Genomic DNA, 25,517 nt, shown 5'->3' with positions numbered 1-25,517 from the left:
TTTGGGTAAGTGAGTTTGATGGAGAACAAAGAGGGAGAGAAAATTGTTGAGTGTACAAAAAGTGAAGCGTTTTGCCTAGATGAGAAGTCATCAAAACAAAGAAATGAAAGAAACGTCAAGTGGTGGAAAGGGGTTTTTCCATTCTAACACTTTTTATAGTGTGATGGATGAAAGACTGTCGATGAAAAGGAAACATTTAGCCACCAATAGTACTAAGGATAAAAGTGTTGTTAGCATATTTAATGCTGCCAGTCATTATTAAGGTGATTGAGGCAAGAAGTACCAATGAAACATCTGTCGTTGACCAGTTTAAGAGCCACTACAGTGTATGGATGTTTTTTTAAACCAGGGAAAGTGTAGCAAGTTAGCAAGCTAACAAGGGATTAAAGCAGTGAGTATCTAGTTGATAGAGTGCATAATACATTTTGTATTAGTTTTACAAAGTCAAATATATTTTGTGATGTTTAAGCCCTTACATATAGCCTGTGGCCAGCATGGAGCTAACAAGGTTGCCAGCATTGTTAAACTTTGCTAAACGTTAGCATGCTTCTACTAATAGCAGACTCAGTAGCCTAAGGCTTTAGCAATTAAACCATTGATGTAGTGACCCAACCAGCAGTGAATTCAACTGCTTATTAAACTTCCATTTGATACAGAAAGATTTTTTGGTTTCAAAAGGAAGACCTCTAAAAAGGATTAAAGGTTGGGAGGCGAATCAGGAAAGACATTTGTTAAATAACCAAAAGTGTACAATGTCAGATCGTATAAGTGTTCTTAAAACTCTTTTCCAACTTGCAAAGACAATACTCTAGAGCTAACTGCTAGCTGCAGGGGACACAGAAACAGTGGTTTGCCAGATTATTTTGTCATTCAAGCAATATGAAGTCTTACTTTAAGACTTTATCAAATGTAAATGCTAAATACTCTTTTTCCTACAACTCAAGCCCGCGCTTTGTAATCCTCTGAAGGATAGGCTTAACCAAAAGGACGGAAATAAGAGCATTAGTTTGAAAGTTAACATGATCTCCTTACCAGCACACTTAGCACTAAGTGAGCTGTCACATGACAGCCTGTAGCTGTTTAAGGCAACAATCGCAGCATCAGATTTCTCTGTTTTATTGACACGAATCATTAACTATCTCATCTCAGATACAACACATGTCCAGCAAAGCGCAAAAAGAGTGAAAAGCTTTTGTCCTCGGCAAGGGTATACATTTAAACAGCATTATCCTTCAATAGCAGTGGGGGAGAATCCTGACATGAGACAGGATTATCCTTTAAAAGAAAAACTCTCCCTACTACAGGCGCATGATGTGAATTGGAGATACCAGGACCAGGATCCTGGGATACAATACTTGATACATTCTGTTTTGTTTTTTTTTTCTTCAGAGAGATGTGAGCTAGATAGATTCCTCCTACACAGTCCAAATAAATAAACACAGAGGCGAAACCGGTGCCAACAGTTACAGTGATACAAGAACATTTGAAAAATCAACAATTGCAAAATAATCAAAATAAACAAAACAAGGACTAAATAGAACGAAGCAGGATAAAAAGTAAACATCATTTAAAATGCTCAAATCCCAAAGGTATTTTACCTTATTCCCCCTCCCTCCCTCTTTTTTTTTTTTTATAGTATCATACAGCAAAAGACATTCAGAAGAGCAGACCAGAGTGATAGAAAACACTCATGCAAAGAAAGCCTTTTTCACACACAGTCACTAACACAGGAAAATCATCTCAAACAACAGCGCTGTCAACAGTCAGTGCCTTCAGGTCTTTTATAGTGGATGTTGTTATTGTATGCTGTTTCTCTACAGACTTTTGATTTGCTACTGTACTTGATAAAAAGGATATGACAGGCTTCACCCATTAGGCTAACAAGTCTTCTGACAAGAATCACGTCCCATTTTCCTGTCTGTTCATGGGAATGGGAAGGGTCCAACAGTTTATTAAGAGTCTTTGTTTCAGGACCCCCCCACCCCCACCCCTTGACTAAAAGTAAAAGTTCAGTTGGGAGGATTTCCGCAGAGGCACCGCAGCCACAGGTTGATATTCTGTTATATAAAAAGAAAAGGCGTGATGTTATTTTTTTGGCATCTGTTCTTATTCTTTTAACTCTTATATATTTATCTACTTTGACAATCATTTTCTATGCAGTAAACAATTGAAGAGTTTCATTCCAAAATCAAAAAACTTCTAAGAAAAGGATGGCATCTATCAAAATAAAGTCCACTATGGGAAAATATTAAAGTTAGAAGTTGTGTTAAGACCTTTTATTTACAAAAACGGTTCTGTTTTTTTTTTCTCCAAGCAACTCTGAACTTGTGATATTAACATATAAAGCTTTGTTTTCCTTATAACAAATATGTCACATTTTGGAATGAAACTCTTCTTATTTTATTTTTTTCAGTCTCATGTATATGCACATTCAATCCAGTTTGCATTCTCTGATGATTCAGTCTTTCGGTAAAAGTTTCTTGATATTATAAATAGAATGGTCTTGCGATAAAGTCTTCTTCTTTCGCAGATATATTTTTGTATATATAGGGAGATCTCTACACAGACAATATGTATTAATGTACGTAATCCCATTTTCCGTGGTTACAGTTCTTCTGAGCGGATAACGTGAAACAGCGTGACATTGTAGAGCACCTGGTGGCCATTGTTCCAAGCATAGAGGGCTCTGTCACGTGGGTTGTAGTCCAGCATGGAAATATGCGAGTACTTATTCTGGAAGGCAATGTCAATGTACTCGTATGTGGAGGAGTTGGTGGAGTAGGCATAGTACACCTTGGTACCTCCTGAATAGCCATTGGTGACATAGAGCGTGCCGCAGATCATAAAAGACTCTCCTGCACTCCTTTTGGGGTGGTTTGTGGTCCAGCTCTTGACGATCTGCAGTGTGTTGGGGTTCAGCTTGCTTAACACAATATTTCCGGCATTCTGGTTGGTTGCGTAGACAGCCCACAGGCCCCCTTCGTCCACCATCAGGTCAATGTCAGAGTGGCCGCCCCAGGCATAGTGATATGCGTTGTTGAAGCCGGCATAGTCGAGCTGCCGGGACTTGCTGATGGACGAGGTGCGGAAGTCGAACTTGATGATGACATGGCTCTGGAATTTGTTGAAGTAGATGGAGCCGTTGTAGACCACCTGACCTGTTCCCGACCACGGATGGGGCAGCCGATGGGATGTGAAGTTGTCCGACGTCATGAAGTCCTGCATCGACCTGTACTCCCGAACGAAGCGGTTGTTGTGGTAGCCATCCATGTACCAGACCTAAACAGGAGGGAGGGAAAAAGAAGAATAAGAAACAAACAAAGCAGAGATACTACCACAGGTTGTCCAATACTGAAACACCTGTAGGAGCTGTTGGATCAGCAACCCTTATCATCAACCTTCTGATACTCTGATGCTTTGAGTTCCAGGATCTTGCATTCCAATCATACAGAGAATAAATCAAATCACACCGTCTACAAGCATCCCAATTAAGTTCACGCTGGGAATTCCTCAAGGAGTGGACGAAGCCGAGATTCAGCAGCTTCTGAAGTCTATGCAATACAAACAGTCAGGATGACAGCCGCAAGGTGGCATGAGCTGGGCCCTACGGGGGTAATGCCCACCATTCCACATAAAAAGGCTTGTCTCAGCTGCTTCAACCCGGCTTCCTGCTGGCCCCTGTGGTGGTGGGCAGAGAGCTCTTATTCCGGAGCTGCCAGCGGCTCAAACACTTCCTCCGTCTCACCGGGACTGAGACACCTGAAGCCTTTCCTTTACCTGCTTCCTCGTGCTGCTGTGATTGACTAAAAAATGATTCATATAAAAGGAAGCAGGTCTCTGGGGGTTCCAGAGGGGGAAAAAAACTGAGTTAGGAAACTGCAAGATAAAAAGAAATAGAGCAGACCTGTCTGCTCTTGTCAATTACATTCACTCTTCCTTTTCTGGCCTTTTGATAACACACTGCATCTTTTATGCGCTCTGTTCAAAAAGTATTAGTTCCTACAAAAAAGTAGCCCCAAACAGTATGCTAAATATAGTCCTAGGCAGAATGAAGCATCACTCTTGTAGTATTGTCGAATATATAAACATTATACAGCTGTGTTGTCCCAACAATTAGCCTCCAGGAAGCAAAGCACAAATGTACACCTTTTACCCTTATTTCTCTTTTACTCCCATATGACCTCGACAGTCCTTCCTGTTATGAATAGTCCACATAAAGCTGGTGCACAGAGACAGTGTTATCATTTAGCCATCAAATAAACGTTCTTTATTTCCAACTCCCTTCCTTTCATGTCCTCTCGGCAGCTTCTCTCGATAGATTTATCCCTGGCCTTTCATTTTAATGTGTTTTAGTGATGAAAGCATCAGACCTGTTTATTGAGCCAACAGAAGCCACTCAGATGCAATCAACTGATTAAAAAGAACACTGACCAATTAACACAGACTCTTCAATTCTCTATTTGTACGCTGCCTGTACGATCATGGTTTCCTCTTCATTTAAAGTCATTGGAGAACAATTTGTTCCAGATTTTCAATTACTTGTCTCTTGATTACAGAAGTGTGTAGGACTAATATTGCTTGGCTGCTATTATTATTTTTGCGCAGGATTAATCTGTAGATTATAATAAACCCAAAGCATAAACTGTGTTTATTGTTTGACCAACAGTTTAAAACCCAATGGTGTTTCTACTTCTGTCATACTGTCATCTCAAAAATGTCTATCACTTTGTTCAACTACGCATAAAGTGTGCAAAAAAATTTTTGGGGTAAAAACTAAGGTTTGTTAAAAGTTTGAATACAGCTTTGTGGAAACACCTTTAATAAAAAAATATGTTCTGACTAGCTTTATTTTTGCTCGCGCTTACCAAACGTTATTGGAAATCACACAAGAAATTGACAAATATAATGTGATTATTACAGCATTATGAAAGCTAAAGGATCATGTGACACATTGGTACCTTAAACCTGCAGTAACTTGTATTTTCAGCCACTTGAAGCAACACATTACATGTAGATAATATGAGCAAGAAGTGACATTCTTATACATCCTGCAGACTGAGAGCATCATAAGTTTCCCTTTTTTAATCATCTTTTTGGAAACGCGAGAACTGTGTTTCAAATGATCAGTTTTTGGCTCAGATTGCTTTTCCTGCAGGAAATATTCTGAAATTTAGAGGCACAATGTTCCATTGTGTTCACTAACTAGCGGCTAACGTTTTCTGAATTCTCTTACAATGTCTGAAGTTTGGGCTTTACAACCAAAACAGTGGGCTGAAAGACAGCAACATGCTCCATAAAGCTGAGTGGAAGTGAGTGTGAAGGCTTTCAACTTTACAATCACAAATTGTCATTTGATCTTGGCATATCTAAAGACATTAGAGGTCACATATTATTCTTCTTTTTGAACAGTTTGAATAAGTCTCAGAGCTACCCAAAACATGTCTGTGAAGACTTCCTTATTAAATTTAAATCTATTTCAGCCCTGCTCAGAACAGGCTGTTTCTGTATCTATAGCTTAAATGATGGGAGGGGCATAGGTGACTCAGGCTTTCTTGCACAATGCCCAATTGTTTAGGGTAGAGGGTAGAACAAACACCTAGCAACCCCTCCCCCTGGGGTTACTGCCCTTTGTGATGTCACAAAGGGAACATTTCCAAACGGCCTGTTTGAGCACACATTTTCTGAGAAAGTGGAGCAGGCAAAATTTGGAGAGGGTGGACTTCTCTCATAATTGGGGGGTTTGTAGTCAGGCTAGGGACACATATTAATGTTAGAAAACCATTATAAAGTGTATTTTTCATAATATGTGACCTTTAAGAATTAGACTTGGTACTATTTGACATTTTCTCCAACTAGTACTGAAGAAATACATACACTTTAGACCACTAAAGCGATCTTTTGATACCTTTCTTCGAGAAAAAAAAAATATTTTTGTCTACAGCATCCTTATTTATTCAGCAAAAAGAGATCCAACATCCAACATTTGATGTTGTCTCTGCACAAGCAGCTATGTAAGAACTTAGCCTGAATGAAAAACAGACTCAAATTACAAACTAATGACTTCAACTCCCTAATTAAGTGAAGAGGAGAAAAATCTGAGCTGGAACGTCAGCATATGTTACTGATGATTCCCATTCAATCTGTGCGACTGTACGTACCCTTGTGTCCCCTTCAGGTGCCAGGGGGTCGGTCATCCAGGAGCCGAACCTGGATCCTGAGGTCTTGATGGTGATCGGTTCGCTGATGCCCGTCAGTTTGCCGCATGCTGCAAGGAAAAGAAGCGAGATGGAAACATCTACAGCGACACCTATTCAAGGTATTTAGAATGATTCAAAATCTATTACCAGGGATTTACTTTCATTTACTTCAAATGCGAATGAGTTTGCCTGAAGGCTGAGGGTCTTTGCTGTCCAGCCTGCCTCTGCCTTTCTCTTTGTGTGATGCACTGTGCAGAGAGGTGCTTATTATTCAGTTCACACATGCTAATGTCTGTTTCCCCCTCTCTGTGTGGATGTGTGAGAAAGTGAGAGGAACGGGGAATAGGAAAAGGGAGCGCCTCTGTGTGTTTAACTCCTGTGTGCTGCTTGTAAGCTGCTGTAGTGTTAATTAGTGTTGATTGAGGTGTTAATGTGGATTTGACAAACCTAACGCTGGGCTGTGCGGCCCTCGTGACTAAGAGCCGTCCCGGCTAATGTTCCCTTTCTAATGAGCACAGACGCAAAATAGAGACACGATTTTGTCCAAATAACAACACCACTGCAGAACATGGATACATTTTTGTGAGGTTATTTCTGCAGGATGGAGGTCAATTACATGATTCTGATGATTTCATTCCATCCCATGAATGTAATGAGTCCTTCCATTATGATAATTCAAAAAGTGCTACTGTGGTGATGGCTCATTTCTGGTTTTCATTAGCGTCTTTCTCTGCCAGGCGATGCATCCATTAACCTCTGACTGTAACACTCATCATCACTCTTTATTTGCAGCAACTATCATGTTTCTTGTTCTTTTTTGTTGTTGTTGTTGTGAAATGTCATTCTACTTTGCAGTCACTTCATTTTCTTTCCCTTTGTGAACTCAGTTTGTTTTCTCATGCACTCGCATTTCTTTCAATGACATAATAGGAATCGCGAGTTTGGGGCGTTTGTTCGGTCTCCATGTGCAACATATGGCGTGCCTGTGAGTTTTTGTGGGCCTCACACCTCGGCGGCAGCTGAGACAAACATTCAGTCACATGAGCACCATCTTCCTACTCCAGGGGGGGTTGAGTTGGTTACATAACCCCACAGTGGGATTAGAGACTCGCCGTAATACACTGGACATTGATTTATTTATTTTCCTCTCTAATCGTGCCTCTATCTTTAGATGACAATACTTTTCACAGCTGCCGGGGAGCCAGCTGATGGATCTGCGTCCTGGAGATTCAGACAGGGTCTAATCCCCTTTTGGCCTGAATTTGGCGAGGCTGACGCGGAGGGCAGAGAGAATGGAAAATCTAATGGGAACTGATGCTGAAATGTAAGGATTAAGATACTGAATAAAAACTCCAATTCCTGAGGAGTATGGTTGTTTTTAGAGGATAATTTAGGTTTATGCCCAAGAGGATCCAATTTTTTTTTTTCTAGTTCTGACTTTAGATTTACTGGTTCTGATAAAATAGTACTCACCAAATGGAGAATAGTTGCAATAATAATGTATTGGTGAGCCCAAAGTGTGGCAGTTAAGACCATAATCATGAGTGGTCTGACGATCAGGAGGCTTGTAAATCCAATAATCTATATCGCTTACTTCTGAGGTAAAACACAAAGCACAAAAATCGTTCTAAAGTTGAGCTGTGACCTTAAATATTTTCACTTTACGTCCCATTTGAGTTGATTTATTTTCGAGGACGTCAGAAAGAAATAAAATCTGCACATTCTTTTTTACAACGTCAAAAATATTGATTCCTGTTGCACTTTCCCAAAGCCCCGGTTGACAAGTTCAATTGTTTCATTTTGTTCGATTATAAGTCCCAAAGCTAAATATATTCATCTAAGTCGTCCGTTTAATGAATGAAAAAAAGAAAGACTTGCATCTTAGAAGCTGCAATAAGAAGTCACTCTCAGTAAAACTATCAGATTAATTTCTGACAATGGATTCATTGTCACCTTAGGTCAATAGTAGGGACTCAAAGCACCCATAAAAAAAAACGAGTGCACACAAGAGAGATGCCCAAATTGAATCAGGAAGTTAATCTGTAAACTGTTATAGATGTTTACATTTTACAAATGGTGGCGCCTTCAAGTTGTGTTCCACATAAGTTTGTCTAATGCCCGTTTTGTTTAAAAACTTTAAAAATGGACTTGGCCTTAGAGCTTCTGACTATGAGTGACGGGCTTCTGCATGAACACACTAATCCCTGTCAGAGCATTGTTTATATCACATTTCCGAAAATCTCTGGTTTGAAGTGGGCGGGGCTCAGTTGGAAAAGGTGATGACACGTATTAATATTAAGCATTATTCCCTTTTTGCCATATTAAACTTTCCCTTTTCACCACAGTCCTTCTTGCAGCTGCCCCTACATGCAGTATAACACACACACTGCATACAGTTTGTATACAATCAGGTCGACTACACCGTCATTACATTGAGCCGTGACCTATAATCCTGTTGCTTATACATCTGTTGCAGCCTGGAGCACATCTGGCCATGCTCTCTCTCTCTGCAGCTCAATCAATGTGACAGATCTTCTGTTTTGCATCCTGCAAACATGTATTTTGACTCTTTTTTTTTTTTTTTTAACAGATGTTGGAATACAGCCGGAAACATTCATACTCACCACACTCACACATGACTGCCTCAGTAAGCTGAATTTGCTAATATATAGTCAATTATATTTAACGTTGTTGAGAAATATGGTTATTTATTTTAAAATAGTTTTTATCTTATTGCCTGACTGCTTTTTTTATGGGTTTTTTTTTCAATCTTTACATCTCCCTGTTCCTGGAAATTAGCAGAAAAATTAAAGTTAAGACAAAATAAATTAAATGGAAAAATTATTCTTTGGTAAAACTTGCCAAATGTCAATTTTAAGAAAAAATATAATATGTGTGTAGGAGTTTTGTAAAGGGGAAAAGTTTAGGGCTGTCGTCTGTGAACTACAATATTACATTAGACCTTGTAATAGGATTCTCTATGGGGGAAATTAAAGGTGAAAAACAGTGGTTGCAGGCCAGGTAACAGAAGTTTTTATGTGCTGGTATGACTTTCCCTGCTCCATTCATCAGTACTTTGGCATAAAGGGTCTGGATTTGCCTGAAGCCCTCTGTGCCTCCATGTTTCTGGGGCATGACGCGGGGTGATTTATTTATTTGATTATTGCCCAGCAAGCTGGCATGTCCTCTTGATCGATGGCCATTGTGTCCCAGCAGCCGCCGGGGCTGTTAGTCTCTCCGGCACAAAACAGCTTGAAGGACAGCTCTGCAGGGACTCCAGTTACTCTCTTTCACTTTCCCTGCTCGCCTTTACTTTATCACTCCTTCTCATTCTCCCCTCGATGCCTTCTATCAATTCCTCCTGTCGCTCCTTTTCTATTACCCAAAACTCAAGTTTGTGCTGCCCTCTCTGTTTTTCCTCTTGTTTTCCCCCTGTTGTTGATCTACCGATGCAAATTTTTCCAGAGTGACCTTCACAAGTTTCATCTCAATAAGGGGCGTGTACAGGAGTGTGTTTGTGTGCACGATGCATCAGTGCCTCGGCAGTTGAGTGAAGATGAAAGGAGTTGCCACCCTCTGTTCTGCCTCAGCCAGTGCCATGCTGAGTGACCTCGCCTTTATCTTGTCTGATCACACACACACACACACACACACACACACACATGTTGAAGTCACTCCTAAAGTCCCCTCTCACGTTATTAGCATTGAACTGAAAGTGAAAAAAAACCTGACACGACTCCTGCTCAAGTCCAGCAGGCGAGTATCTCAGTTTTGATTGGGTTTCTTAAGAATCCCGTTTTTGTGTTGTTAATGTAAACATCATATCCCGATTTCAGAAAACCGGGATAAGTCCTTCTCCTGGTTTTGAGAAACCCGAATTTTGACACTGTGGCATGTACACACCTTACACGCCTAGCTGCGCAGGCACGGCCAGGTGACGTCCCCACAAAACAAACATGACGCCGACAATGTGAGCGTCTTATTGTGGAGCGACGAAGGAACTGAGTTTTGTGTTTCGCTGATTAAAAAAAGACATGCAATTGGAGGTTTATTGAAGCAAAGTATCGATATGCTGACCTTTTTAAGTCTGTGGTGAAAATGCATCAGGATGCAAAGTTTCCCATCATGTTCCATGGAGCAAGTCAGGCCACATTGGACAGTAGCCTAGCCTAAGAAATATTACAACGGCCCTGTCTCACCAGCCACAACTAGGTATCATCACCCATTGCTCCCTTGTCCTATGTGGTGGCAGTGACAGGTTCACTACCAGTCGCTGAGCCCGCAATATAAGCCACAGTGGTCTCATTTTTCTCAGATTTCTAAATTTCAGCGGTTTGTGTAGTAGTGTATGTAAACGTCATATCCCAAATATGATCAAAACTGGGATAAGGCTCAAAACCAGAATACTCAAGTCCATGTAAAAAGCACTCATTGAGAGCAGCTATAAAATAAGCATGTAAGCATTGTTGAAAGAAATAATAACGGAAGCTCTCTAAAGCGAAGGCTATGTCATTTTTTTTTCTCACCATCACACTCTTGACCGGCTTTCCAAAAAGAACACAAAGCTTTGTAACCGAAAAGCTTTTTTTTTCGCAACTTCTTTCTGTCATCATGGACTGTGAATAATTCCAAACAGGAACACAATATACCCGTGATGTGCTGCATGGAAGTGTTTGTGCTCTCGTAATACGTCTTAGTCAGTCTGGTGTGGGTGTGCATCTATTAGCACTGTGGACTGTGACAGAGGTGTGAAGAGACAGAGACAAGGGCTAAAAGCACAGATAAGACTCAGATGGGAAGTAGCAGGATGAGAAGGATGTTGATTCTCTCTCCCTCTGTGTGCTGTCAATTTGTGTCTGCACGTCTGTACCACGCTAAACCCCTGCCTTATTATGAACATCGCCTCTAATCCATAAGGGGAGGTTTGTTTGTGGTACAGGCCTCTGCATTTGTTCTTCTGCACTTCTGCATAACCAATTAGATGAAGAGTTAAAGGATAATTCCACTATTTTTAACCCTTCTACTTTTGCATTTTTTGTTGTGACAAAAACTTTTGAATTGCTCCATTAGATCCCTTCAGCTGGCGGCTGCAAAGTAAACTGCGACTGCTGCATTTACATCCTTTGGGACAAGAGTGCCAGACCAAAGTAGCTCCACAAAAAGTGCCTCTTTTTGCCACTGACAGGCTCCAAGTGTCAACCAACAATAGGTAAAGGATCCCTTCAGAGACACACTATTCTAAGACCAAAGAAGTTTGTTTTCTGACTAGAAACAGCCTTTAAAGTGCTCTGCTCGAATCCACCTGACTAAAGCGGTCGTTTTTTCCTCGCAGAAAGCAGAAGATTTTTGTCTACTTCTGATTGATGGTTCGTTTTTCAGTGTTCCAATAATAACAGGTTGTATATGGACTAACAATTAAAAACACCAAAGTCACAAAATAACACAGTCAACCAGACTTCAAGGTGTAACGGTATATCAGCAGCTAATGTTCTTCAGGGTTAAATTCCTTTTTTTGTCAAAAGAGTCTGGTAGCTTTAAAGGTATGTTACTGGTTAGGAATAAAAAAGTTTTTAAAAAAAAGGATCTCACCATTACATGAAGGTCGATCTTTATGGGGTTCGTTTCATTAGTATAGTCAGATACTATGATTTACAATCTCAGCCCATCACTGTCAGAAAAGAGCCCTTTAGTGGGCGTACTTTGAAGTGGAACATTTTCCATCAAAAGGGATTTTTGTACCTTTTGAGCCATTTTTACTCATAAATATTTAAAATTAGAGCCCAGGTTTAAAATACCAATATGATGCCTCAAAAGTTCATTTTTAGGACTGTCACTGATGAATATGCATTATAGATGAGCATTTAAATCATGAATGATTCTACAACATTTCAGAAAGAATTTTGAATCTCTCATTTTCCAGATTTGAGCCATTTACTTTGTCACTAAATGTTTTAAAAAATAAATTCCAAACTCAAATTTGACTAAGTGTAACCAAATCAGCATTTGGCTTTTGAATCAATAAATCGCTTGAATGGATGAACTGATGGATTTATTACTTTTTCACCATTCGCCAATCACAAATGGTTTGGCACCATTGCCTTGTTTTTTGTTTTTAATCAGAAAAGTACCAATTATCAGGACTAGAAGTCAAAAAATGGAAATCCAGTTCTATGAATACTTAACTAGCCCTCTATTTAACTTCATTTAAAAAAAATTTTTTTTAGTGGGATTTAAGATAGCTAAAGCAAAAACAAGTTTGTTTGAGAGGGAACACGTACCAATATAAAGACAGAAACAGTGTAAATGATCAGTGTGTTATAAGACTGTACGATGCATTAGAGGCGTAGAGTATTGCAGCTACACATGATGACCCTGTGATGTTCTGAATCATGTAAATGTGCCTGAGCATCTCTCTCTTCTCAGTCAGAATGGAAATGTTGCATGCCCGTGTTTGCAGCAGAGTGTGTGCCAACAACTTTCTGTGCCTACCTAATTTTTGCATGCATGCTCGGAGTCTCTCCTCAAGATTTGACACTCTGTTGTGGAGCTCCTCGTAGTCATAGGCCCCCATCTCCTCCTGAAGTTCGTTTAGAACTGACGTCAGCTCCTGGACCTCCTCCTTAAACTGCAATACCAATTTGGCATCGGCTTTGTACTCCTCCAACACTGGTATCAACGGTCTAATCTCGTCCATTTTCGTTTTTATGGCCTGAAAGGATTAGAATGAGCTCGGTTGAGTGTCATGCGCGACAAAAGGAGACTGTCCATAAAAGAAAAAAGAGCCTGAAAATAAAATCAAACACCTGTCTGAACCTGACTACTCTGATTCTATCCTGCCTCTCCACTGACATGAAGACCCCCTGTTTGTGGCAATGTTCAGTGTTTGTGTGTGAACAGCTGTGGTGCAGGTGTTTGTGTCTGAGCAGACAAACCCGGAGAATATTCTCCGCCCGCTGGACGAGCAGAGCAGGTGGCTCCGTCCCGGCAGTGAGCAGCCGTTAAAAAGCAAGCCCTCGGTACACCGACAACAATTGGGAAAGCTCTTTATTGGTCATCATCGTTTAAAATGCAACATTGTAGTAAGGGTTACATGCTTTTACATGTCACACACAACAAAGTGTCTCGAATTGTACGTCTATAGTTTTACGTAGAGATTTGTTGAGTAACCAAATATGCATAGACAAAAGCCAAAGAAAAATAAAATGAATAACAGCCATTAATAATAATAATAATAATAATAATAATAATAATAATAAATGTATTTACGTTTAATAAAAAGCTTTTAAATGGAAAACTTTGACAGCAGTAACATGCAGGAAGAGATCAGTGGTGGGTTGGTTTGGGAGAGGGGTGGGGTTTCTTAGTCTTAATGGTGCTAGAAAGGTAAAATTAACTGTTTGACGCCCAAATGCTCTCAGTACTGTGGCCCAGTTCAGGGGAATCTGGAATTGACCTGCCTCTTCTTCCCTGTGGTTCTCTTTACATGTCTTAAAGTTAGCCCTGCAAGCAAGAAAATGACAAACTGTTGACAGGGGCTGGAGCTTGCTAACCTAGCTAACAGACACACAAACAAACAACTGCACACACACTTAGTATTTGCACTTAGGACAGGTTACAGACAATTGCGAGCATGCGCTGAATGTGGAGTTGGATGCATGGGGGGGTTGTTGAGCATGCAAGGGTGACAGGATTCCTAAGTACAATGCACGATACAAACATGAAGCTGCTTTAATGTAAAAGTCAAAATACAGGTAAACTAAAGCAATGCTTGAGTTGCTGTTTGGCAACTCCAAATATGGAAAGGTATCATTTACTGTATACAAGAAGATAATGACCACCATCATGTCAGCCATGGGTTGGTGGTCTACCATTTCAAACCTCAATTTTGTTGTTTTGCCCATCACCATCTTTGTTTTATTTTTTTTGGAATAACTATTGGCTATAATTGGACAATGGGGTGGATAGGCATTACTAGGTCTCAATTGATGTTGCTGGGGAAGCAACTTGTCAATTAAAAGTAGCCAAGCCCTTTTTTTTTTTGGTCTATTTTACATCATTTTCAATACATCCATCTTCTCCTTTGAAAGAAGACTTTGAACTAGCGAATCTAGACTGTAAAGTCGTTACAAAAATAATTTCTAACATGATAAATCAACAAAGGGTAGGTTTTTCTTATCTGGTTGCAAACAAGCAGTGCGTCTTGTTTCAACCAGTGGGGTCACCACTTGCGGGCCGTTGGACAGAATGCATTGCTTTACTTTACAAAGCATGAGGCTATGCTTACTTTTTGTATACAGTTCATGCAGAAAAGAAAATATAGTGAAGTGCTAATAGGTGGCATCAAATATCTTGTCATATCCAAACTTCATTTGTTGTCTTTTTTTCATTACATTTATTATAGCTGCTTTAAACAACAATTAGCATTTCGCATGTACTATGCTCCACCTAAAACCTAAAAATCTTAAATCGAGGGCTGAAACAAGTAGTTGACTAATAAGTCAGTTTATTGATTGGGAAATAATTGTCAAGTATTTTGAGGAGTCCCTATCCTGAATACTTATCATTTCATATTGAAAGCTGTGTACATGCTTGAGTTTTAGTACCATTAAGCATGCTAACACTAGCAGTTAGCCCTAACCATGATCCCTGAACTTGAGAGCAAAATCAAGCAGTCTATAAACTGGTCAGTTCATTGAAATTATTATTATCATCAAAAATGTTGATAACTGGTTCAGTTCAGTCATTTTCCAGTAAATTCTTTATTTACAGCTTTGCAAGTGTTTCCTGCATTCCCTGACTTTGAATGTCTTTTTGGATGGAACAAGTAATTTGATGATGTCATTTGATGATCATGATTTAGGCCATTTTGAACATGGCCACTATGGGATCACAACAAAAGGCCATGTCTGATGGGCTACAGAGCAGCTATGATTCAATGGGCGGTTGGAGTTAATGGCCGGTTGTCTGTCTCCGTACCTTGTATTGCTTGGCGATGTTCTGCTTATGGTTCTCCTCCACCTGCCTGAACTTGGTCTCCAGACCACGGAGCTGCACCTCCATCTTCTCCACGTATTGCAAATCCCTCTGGGTTCGCTGGTCAAGGACCTGGATGGACTGGGTCATGTTCTGGACCTGAGGCGCCATATGGACAAATTGGACATAGTTGTGGAATCAGTACTACTAATGCTGTAATTAGAGCACTGAGAGTGAGAGAATGCAACAGACTTTCATTATGTCGTTTTGGCTCCACTTTCTCCTCGCAATGATTCACAAACTCTGACATGAGGCCAACTAGTCAGGGGCCTCACACGCATGGTGGAGGTGTAGAGTGCACACTGTTAAGACATTTGGTTTCTCCAAAACTGTTACAACCCAGACACTCCCAAAGACACGGCACTTCTTGCTTTTGTTTATTATGTTTGAGGGAAATCATCATGGACATTTACAGTGTCTGGTGATTATCTCCATCTTTTGGAAACAAATAGTGTTTTCCATTAATGTGCTTAGTTTTTCGTTTTTGTAAATGTGGTTGCCATAGCTTCAAGTCGACTGGTATTGAGCTGTGTTGCATCATTACATGTGCTACTTTGGATGTTTGCGGAAAAATAGAAACTCAGGCAACATGAGCGTATAGCTGCATCCCATGATGCCAGTTGGGTTTCCAGGGAGCTCATTAGAGCATGATTCCTATTCTTATCCGGCGGACAGAAGGAGAATTGAAAGACCAAAAACATGGGTAAGCCTGTACTGTATGTGTGCAATGTGCTTATTTTTGTTTCTGTGTGAAATAACTGTGTGTATTGTGCGACTTTGATTGGCAGGGTGAGCTGATGTTACGCTGTACTTACCTTCTCTAACAGCTGCCTCAGTTGTTTGGTGCGGGCATCCCGTGAACACATGGACTGCTGGGGCGCCACCACCGTGCAGACACACCTTCCCTCGCTATCTTGGGCCGAACTGTACACCTGCCATGACTCCTCAGGGATGGCTGGCAACACCTGAGGACATAGACAGGATAAATAGGAGGAAAAAAGGGCCAAGGGGCGCAAAATGTGAGCAGCAAAAGTGGCCGAAAACCACAGAAATTACAAAAAAAAATCACTAAATTTTCACAGTAAGTGCATCGACCCAATCTCTCTAAGGCTGTATTTCATTTATCAGGCTACACCTGTTTCACAACATTTTTTTTTTTCAAGCCACACAAAGGAAAAATACAACCAATGTGGACTGAAGCTACAGATTCTCCCATTATTCAATGAGCTGGGTGTGTGAAAGCTCAGAGTAAAACTGTGTAGAGTATGACGTCAGAAAAGAGGGATTTTTTTTCCCCCCCTTTTCCAAGAGGGCGACAACTCCAGTTACCAACCTGCTGACAGACTTGGAAAGAGAAAGATATACATGAATGCATCAGCATCTAATATAAGTGCTGATTAATTCCGTAAGTGAGAAGGAGTGACTTCACAAAATGCGGAGAAAAAAAGAGCAATTGCAGCAGCTGTCAGTCAGCTGCACTGTTTCCTACAACAGGATGTGCTGACAGGACAAAGAAAATCACTATCAAGCACCTGGCTGCTGTCTCAGATTTCCGCTCTGCTAATCAGTCAAGGCTTTCACACAGGATACTGGTAAATATGCCAAATGAAAATCGAGGTATTTTCACAATATCTTGCAGACACGGCAAATAAGGAGTAGAAAACACCTCTCTACATCCACTTTATAACGTGTTTTCCTTCATCGTCTACACCTTTTGTTCTCCATTCTAGTGCAAACATCCACTTGACAGCTCGCTCATGTCATCCTGGCACAGGAGCAGCTCAGGAAGTGCCAGCATCCTGACAGAGAAACAAAGAAACGCTTCATCTCGACTCTACAACAGTATCTTGGCTTTGAGCGCCTCTCTCATTCACACAGACCCGTGAGAGGAAGAATGAGGGACTCCTGCTGTTTCAGATGCAAAGAAAACCTAGATTGCCTTGAAATTTGAGGTGTCAATCCTAGTTTTCCAACATATATCACTCTTTTATATCAATGTGAGAGGACATAAAACCCGACTGATAACTTTCCACTTAGTGCAGGAGGCTCATATCACAGAAAGAGCAACAAGAAGCGGCTGGAGCGACATCAAACGCAGGGGGAGGATTTTTAAAATGCGTTTCCAAATCGTTTCTACTTTCGCACCCAATTTCACCTCTTAAATTGCGCACCAAAAGCGCACACGTGATGCCTATCTTTTGTAGTTATTCAACCACAAAATTCATTCAGAAAAAAAGCCAAGCAGGTGCAGGAATTACGCGCGCACTTACTCCTGTGCTCCGGTCTGGGTACCCTCCCTGCGCCGCCGTCAGCTTGGTAGTATTTAGCCCCACCAGAGAGGGGAGGGTCTGCGACATCCAGTTGGTTATCATCGCCATGGTGCTGAGCACGACGCCGATCTTCAGCAAAGGCACCGACATCTTTGCTTTGCTTGGGACAGCTCTGACTTTTCTTCTTCTTCTTTCTTTTTTTTTTTTTCAAGCCGTCTTCATTCTACCGAATCCGGAGAGAAACAAGGGCGGAGAGGTATGGTGCAGCCCAGAGCAGCTTGCTGTTTCACCCGGGACTCCGGCTCGGCGGGTCGTTTTTTGGACATCTCCAAGGAAGCTGTGGCGGTGGACGCGACGTGGGGAGAGACGACCGTGAACAAGAGGGTCGAGAGGGAGGTAAATATGCAACACTTGCTCCAGTTTGGCAAAAAAAAAAGTGGGTAAAAAGCAGAGGGATTCTGCTGGAAATGTCCTTTTGGATAAGCTCCTCTGTCTGCGTTGTCCTGCACACTGCTGCCTCTCTGCTTCACAGTTACTATTTCGTTCACGCCCGTCGGTCCGCCTCCTGCCTCTGCGCGCTCTGTGATTAAGTGCCACCGACTCCACACACAGGCTGCTGCTCCAAGTGGATGAGAGGAGGAAGGAGGAGGTACTACGGATCTATCTATACCGCCAGACGCAATGATGTCAGCCAGGTTGGAGTCGGTTCGTGGTGTTATCTGGGATTGCGCTTTAGTCGCTCAAATAGCTGCCCAACGCTGGCTCTTTGACCCCAGAGACATTGACAATGAGCAGTGTGGCTGATACTGACTCTTAAGGGATTATTAAGCGCGCACAATGACATTTCTTGTTTTGATGGCCTAAGAAGGCTCGCCTTACTTCTTCGGACCTATCCGGTTAAAACGAACTAAACCCTCATTTCAACCCCAAAAACCACCACAATGCATGGCTACAAACACACATTCCTGCAGCATGTCTCAGTTCAAAGACATCTAGCACTCGGTTCATGTTTAATTGACGGGGGTTTCAGATGCCTCGAGCTGCCAAGCTGAGCTCGAGCTGTTCATTCTTTAGACTCTGGCGCCATCGTGTAGCTGATCGTGGCGTTGCTGACATCAAAAGTGAACGGCTATAGAATAAGAGAAGGAATCATCAACCATGCGAAAAATGTGTTTCATTAAATCTAAAAATAGATTTCAGTATTCGTGGGACAACTGATTGACTTGCATTCACCCTATATTGTAATGTTTATGCACTAAATATATACGCATTTGTGCAGTAGGCCTTTTATAGTGTAGATTTGTTTTCTGTATCTCTAGTGTATTCTCTTGTTAGAGTTTATTCTAGTACCTTTTAATCTGTAGTCAATGGGACATATGCATAACTATATTTAATGTATTTTAATTAATAATGTCACTTCTTAAAGTTTTGTCTATACATTTCTTTCTTCCAGATTACGTGTATTTTTTTCTCTTTTATTAATCCTGCACAATAATTCAATCCATCCAGCTTCCCAGTTCTCTAGCTTCTACGGTGTCTTGTATTCATATCCATCCCCTATTGAACTTCCCATACATTGCCATGTTTCAACTGAAAATTAAAATGGATTGTTTGGAGTTACATGCGATGGACCAACACAAAATTGTCCTTTATTTTGAAGTGCAAGGATATATTACCCTGTGTTTGAATGTTAAATGACACATTACAAAGCTTTGAGAGCTTTGCAGTGGAACCCATAACTGAGATCAGGTGAAACCATCACCTTCACGTTGACCTGGGAACCATTTTTTCCTCTTGTTTGTCTATCAAATGGCTAAAAAATAAAAAAAAGCCCCAAAAAGTCTATTGGAATCGAAGGATGTGACATCACATGTAGAAAAACATGAGGAATGAGAATGGAAGGCATTGTAAAGGGTGGTTAAATGGATGTGTAGAATTAGATCTCGCAGACATAACTCATAATGTGTGCTCATGTCATCAGCATATTTAGAGGCTAATGCTGCAGCCTATGGGCTAAACTGCAGCACTGCATGATACATGAGGTCCCCAGAATAGCGGAAAGTGGCTCTGTGTCCACTGTTATTTCTGTCAGCGCCATAATGCATTTCCCTGGTAAAGTGAAAGATAGAAGAGAGTGAAGTTTGCACTCACTGCACATCTATATTTCACCCCCTCTAACCCCCCAACCCCCATGTGTCTCTCTTATCTCTCCCACTTGTTTATGACCTTTGAGGTGAGAGCTCACAGGGCCAATGGCTCCAACACATTGCTGTGAAGTATCGACAGAGGGCTCAGCTCGCCGCTTTGAACCACTGCTGCCTAGAGTCCAGTCTAGTCTTGTTTGCTCTCCGTGCAGCACAGCAGTTCTAATGAAAAAATCAAAAAAATGTCCCAGATTAATGTATAGATCCTTTTCATGTTCCTCATTAGAGGTGGGCAAAATATCAATAGGTATAGGTCAAGTCTGTCATATAGAGTCCTGAGTATCATACACACTGCAGGAGGATTACCGCAGATGCACAGATTGAAGACGATTGATTCAACGGAAAAAGCAATCATTCATTTTGACTATTTCTCTGTTGTAATTAAAGAGACATTTGCACATTAAAAAACACCATCTTTCAGTTGCATTGTGCAATGACTTAAAGCCTAAAGCAATGTCTTTAAATTGCATCTTTTAGTCAAACCAACAGTTCGGCCATAATAATCAGCCAGTTAAGAAATCAGAGAATCATCAAAGTCATACATCCATTATCAAAATACTCGAAGGTTATTTTCTTTTGACTAAGTCGTTGCTAAATCAATTCAAAGCTGAATCTCTCGCCTTATCACGGAAGGGTTGGTAAATAATTCTGTGTACATGATCTCATTGTGAATACATAATGAGCTTGTGTAAGGGAGGTTTGATCCAATTACATGATAATCGTTTATGTTTCGGTGCTGTGTACTGTAAGCGGTCCCTTCAAAGTTATGTTCCATTAAAAAATAAAGGGCACACATTAAACTAAAGGCGGATAAAAAGAGTAAATGTGACCGGAGGAAAAAAAAACAAGAGGGTGTATCTCCCAAGATAATTCAATAGGATAGAAAACATAATAAAATGCAACACAGCAGCCTCAGATTGAAACAATACACATTAAACACTGGAACATTAAAGCATAATAAAAGTGGTATTTCAGACTCAGCTATCATGCCTTACTGTGTTAGACTGAACAGGTGTTTCTATTATACTTCTGCAATGTATCTGAACCACACTGGCACCCTCGAAATCCAAAGTAATAAATGGTCATAAAGTGGTGAAAAATCCCATTTCCAGCCTGCAAGTGAACTACAAAATGCACCGTGTCTCCACCTACTCCTCTTCTGCTCGCCTTCGTTCACTCTCTCTCACTGCTTCCTCACTCAACCAGCCATACTGAATAATAAATAGCTTCAACCCCAGCTGCCAATCACACCACGCATATTGCAATTCAGCTCAACTCTGTCTCAGTTTCTCACATAAAACCGGACTGATTTTCTTATTTTTAAAAAAAAACCCTGACTTGTTAAAATGTTCCCCTGCTGGAGCCCTTACAGCTTAGATAGACGTGAGCCTGACATAGACATTCTTACTCATGCCCGCATGTAAAACCCTAACATGTGCAGGTGTTTGCATGGTGGCTGTTTGTAGGATGGTATGTAGGTTGCATGGTGTCAAAGGGGGGCAAGCATGGTAGCGCCATCTGTTCAGTCAGGTGTCTTAGACATGCTTAAGGATGTGAGCCTGAAGCCGAGGGGGGAGCCACTCGGTGAGGAACAGATGCCGCTTCTCAGGCTGCTTACTATTCTTCTCTGTGTGAACACCAGGCAGCAGCCAAATCCTTAGGCCGAGGGGATAGAGGTGAATAAATGCGGGCGGAATTGGAGGAGGAGAGTGAACTACTAATCAGGTGTCTACCTGCTCCTGCAGCCAGATGTTAATAAAAAAAAGAAGAGTCACAGATGCCCTGATCTATCTCAAACTGTGTGAGACTTCTGAAGCAAGCTGGTTAACGTGGTCATTAAGAGAGAGCAGCATTGTTCGGCATCAAAGGTCAAGGCCAGACTGCCTTGAAGGCTTTTTTCACCCCCTCGTGTGTTGGGATAAAGAGGCCAAACGGTATAGTACTATCAAAATAATCTAGCAACATTCCATACAATACCATACCATGCCTTTCAATACCATACCACACCATACCATACCACACTATACCTTTCAATACCATACCATACCTTTCAATACCATACCACAAGATACCACACCACACCATACCATACTATATCTTTCAGTATATTCCATACCATACCATGCCATCTTTAGTCATGATTTCATACATCATCACAATATTCTAGTGATATCACAATACAATACTAGTCATTTTTCAGAGGCAATTTTATAACAATACTTTAGCCCTGATATGATATTTTTTTATTTTAAACATTTCACCATATACCGAGAAGTAGGCTAACGTACTTATAATGTGATGTATTCCCTTTTTGTAACCTTAAAGGTAAACTCCGGCTTCTTTAAGTTTTCGTTTACAGTTCACAAAACTAAACTTCCATTATATCATGTACAGACCAACTCAGCTGAATGCACATTGTTGGGGACTTATTAAATACTAGATATGTAATAATTTATTACATACAAGATTCACAGCTTTATCAATACAATATTACATGCTGTGTCACCCACCTCAACCCCTTTCTCTATGCACCACAGGCGGTGGGTTAACATCATTACACTTTTCATACCAGCCTAGTTCTCTTTTTACTAGCCTAATGGAATCATTAGAGGCCTGATGATACGATATTATGGCAATGGTATTTTGACATCATGACAGAACATGGTTTGATATTATTACCATTGCTGTATTGAGTATGGAAAAAAACATAGATTGTGGTTTATTGCCTTTATTTAACTGTGCACTATGCATAGTGCATTTAAAAGTGGTTGTGTTTATTATCATGGCACCAAAAAGTGTCATTTGTTACAATAATAACGGCTAACAAGGCTGTGTTATCTAATGAGAAGAAGTTTTTCGACAATGTTAGGTTCAGATGATTGACTGAACTATTATAATTATTTTGAACAGTGCAGCTTGAAAATGAAAAGACCAGCGGATGTAAACTGGACATGATTTACAGTTGAAATGAAGTAATGAGGCCTCTGCTGACTCCCCCAGAGATAAACTCAGCCACGTCTAGTGTACTGACAAAGAAACGTGGCGTTCATGTACAGTGTTGCCAATAATTATTTTGTTATGACAGTATTGTTATGCATGTGTTGTGATGTGTGTCATATTGTTTATTGCCTTCTTTCAACTGCAAACTACATCCCAAAGTAAAAAAAAGCTGCCAATGCCAGTTAGTGGGATAACAAAAAAGTTTTCAGTCAAAGGAAAGTTCAGATGCTACTGAGCTGTTCCAGGTAATTTTGAACGACAAAGATTAGGTTGCATTTACATATTTCTCATGTCATAAAAGATCAACGCATTATCAATACAATATCGTCTGCCAAAATAGCTAATCCTTTGATGTATGTTTTTTTCTTTCACCCACCCTTACTTATGAGCAACCTGGCGATACAAAAGCCTCACTATTTCTAGCTACACCTCTCACTCTTTATATCTGTGTTCAAAACAGATATGTGCGGAGGCCTGGTGGTGTTTGAGGTTTCTATAGCAAGGGCAGTATAAATAGAGCCTGTCAGTGTCTCGTGTGTTTCTGTTCTCCTGGAAGAGAGCACACTAATATCGACTTACCTTCAAAAAGATGTCACACCACTCTCAGTCCATCAGACCAACACTGTCACCGTAACACGGGCCCTGACCCGCACGGTGCAGGGCTCGACTGTCATGAAAACCCAAAGTGAAACACGCTCTTCTTCCCTCCCTCTCTTCCTCCGGACTGATGGCTTCCATCAATCAGTGCAAACGGCCCCATTGTTCAATTGTGTCAGCATCTTTGTGCACTCTGCAGCTGCACTGTGTGTGTTGTTCAGATTATTGGCTGCACATTTTGATGCTTCAGTAAAGGGAGGTTCCAGCTTTGATTTAATTACAAATTAGGCTACACACGTGAATGTCAAAACCGAGCTGTTGCTCCATGAATAAACAATGTCCCACGTACAGCACACTGACATTCCTCATAAATTTGTGGGAAATCAATTGCCCGGCATTTTTCCACCATGGCAATATTACATCAATATTGTTCTAACACATGGGTTGTCAGGGCCAGCCGGGTTGTCAGCAACCTACTTTCCAACACATCTTATTGAGTTTGTCACTTGCAGTGGAGTATATTACAGAAACACAGGGGACAAAGATTCATTTATTGATAGTACCTAAGTGGCATATTTGATTTTTGTTTTTTTTCTTTTCGCCTCCAATTACACACCACAATTGGATTCACGCAAGAGTGAAGAACATGAAATATGACTCAAGCAAGGGCAATTAAATCATCAGATTCTCCAATCTAGTGTTGGCATGGCCTGGCAATAAACAAACCCCCTCCCTCACACACACACACTCTCTCTCTCTCTCTCTCTCTCTCTCTCTCTCTCTCTCTCTTTCTCCCAACCTTGAGGATTTATAATGGCAACAGTTTTAATGTAACTGTTGTATGTATTGCAGCAAATTGCCTTTTTAGACAGCAGGAAGTAATTCCAGTTCCTGTAAGAAATCACTGTTTACTACTGCTGAGTTGATTTGCATTGCTGGACTAAATGTTCTCGTTCCTCCTCACACACACCAGAGTCAACAGTCAGTCACACACACTGTGGTCACTGAGCATGCCCAAAACCCTTTCTTTGAGACACTGCATTTGATTGAGGCGCTTTGATTTAAGAGCAACAGCCCTCAGTCAAACAATGGCCTGTTTTACAGAGAAATCTACAGGCTGCTTTGTATTTGAATAACCGTGCAGTTGATTGATGTGGCTATTTGCTAATGAGGAATTTGACAGATCGAGCCTTACATTCCCCTCAATATCTGGTGGAAAGACAAAACAGGGCTCTCTGGATCTCCCCGTTAAGCACAATGTATTCACATCATGTAATCCCACCCGTTAATCTGTCTAAGCAGGGTAGAGGGTTAATTCACCGGGGCTCTTTATGCGAGGTTACCGGGTAATCTCTCCCAGGATCTGGAGCCAATTAATACACGATTTAAGATTTTTTTTTTTGTTTATTTTTTAATCAGGAGGTGGAAAATGGCGTTAAAGTAAGAACCTACTTGGGTGAGTTCTGTGCCCATGATGATGAGGAGAGTCAGAGTCAGGAGCTTGCTCGCAGGCTGCATCTCTTGCCTCCGGTGTTGGTGGACCAGCGGTCTCACATGCAGATCGAGTCCCTTTGAGTCCCCCCGCGCGCAGCAGTCCTTTCCTCCTCTCGTGCGTTTCTTTTCTTGTTTATCGCTATTGTTAATATGACAACTGTTTATCCCTCAGAAACCCAGAATCCGGCAGCGGTAGATGTGTTTCGCGGACTCGTTCCTGTGCATGTTCATTTCATATCGGGAGCCCTCTATCTTCCCTCGATGCCTCTCCCCTCCGCTCCGTCCCTTCTGCGTGGCCGCACTTATTTCTCGCTGCGTCGGGCTGGGATGAACATTGGGCTTGAAGACGCGCAGACACTGTCGTATTCACGGCTATAAACCTTCACTCCCGGTATTGCCAAAAGTTTACCTCCCCGCCTCAAGCTGCCGTATAAGCTCTCGATGAAAAAATGAGAGTGACGGCGCTGTACATGGTGCTGAAAACGGAAGTTGCATCGTCGGGAGAGGGAGATTTAAATTTGGCAACAACACAGGAGGGAGAGCGCCCTTCCAATGTGATATGTTACCCTATGGAATATATCACTACTCGTCATTTTTTCCCTTATTGGACTGAATTCGATGTTTATTGAATTACTGGTTAAATAAACTATTTCTGACAGTAAATATCAGCAGCAGCCTTTGTCCCTTATGTATTTTATGTATCTAATTATATTTTAGTGGCT

The 25,517-nt window shown here is 41.1% G+C and overlaps 1 protein-coding gene across 2 annotated transcripts; it reads right to left on the bottom strand.

Annotated features, from left to right (window-relative positions):
- Nucleotides 1-1,100: 1,100 nt before the first annotated feature.
- olfm1b (olfactomedin 1b) lies at nucleotides 1,101-25,322 on the bottom strand. Of its 2 annotated transcripts, none has more exons than XM_020634610.3 (6): nucleotides 24,754-25,322; nucleotides 16,046-16,195; nucleotides 15,174-15,329; nucleotides 12,687-12,906; nucleotides 6,159-6,265; nucleotides 1,101-3,279 (listed from the first exon to the last, which is right to left on the bottom strand). In XM_020634610.3, exons 1-6 carry the CDS (start codon nucleotides 24,817-24,819, stop codon nucleotides 2,605-2,607), a joined length of 1,374 nt encoding a protein of 457 aa, XP_020490266.1. In that variant the 5' UTR covers nucleotides 24,820-25,322; the 3' UTR covers nucleotides 1,101-2,604. The 2 variants fall into 2 exon arrangements, with proteins under 2 accessions (XP_020490266.1, XP_020490265.1); XM_020634609.3 differs by lacking the exon at nucleotides 24,754-25,322 and adding an exon at nucleotides 17,501-18,267.
- Nucleotides 25,323-25,517: the final 195 nt, after the last annotated feature.

The sequence above is a fragment of the Labrus bergylta genome, chromosome 17 (assembly GCF_963930695.1).
Source record: "Labrus bergylta chromosome 17, fLabBer1.1, whole genome shotgun sequence".
Taxonomy (NCBI): domain Eukaryota; kingdom Metazoa; phylum Chordata; class Actinopteri; order Labriformes; family Labridae; genus Labrus; species Labrus bergylta.
This window is presented reverse-complemented; position numbering and strand designations above follow the sequence as displayed.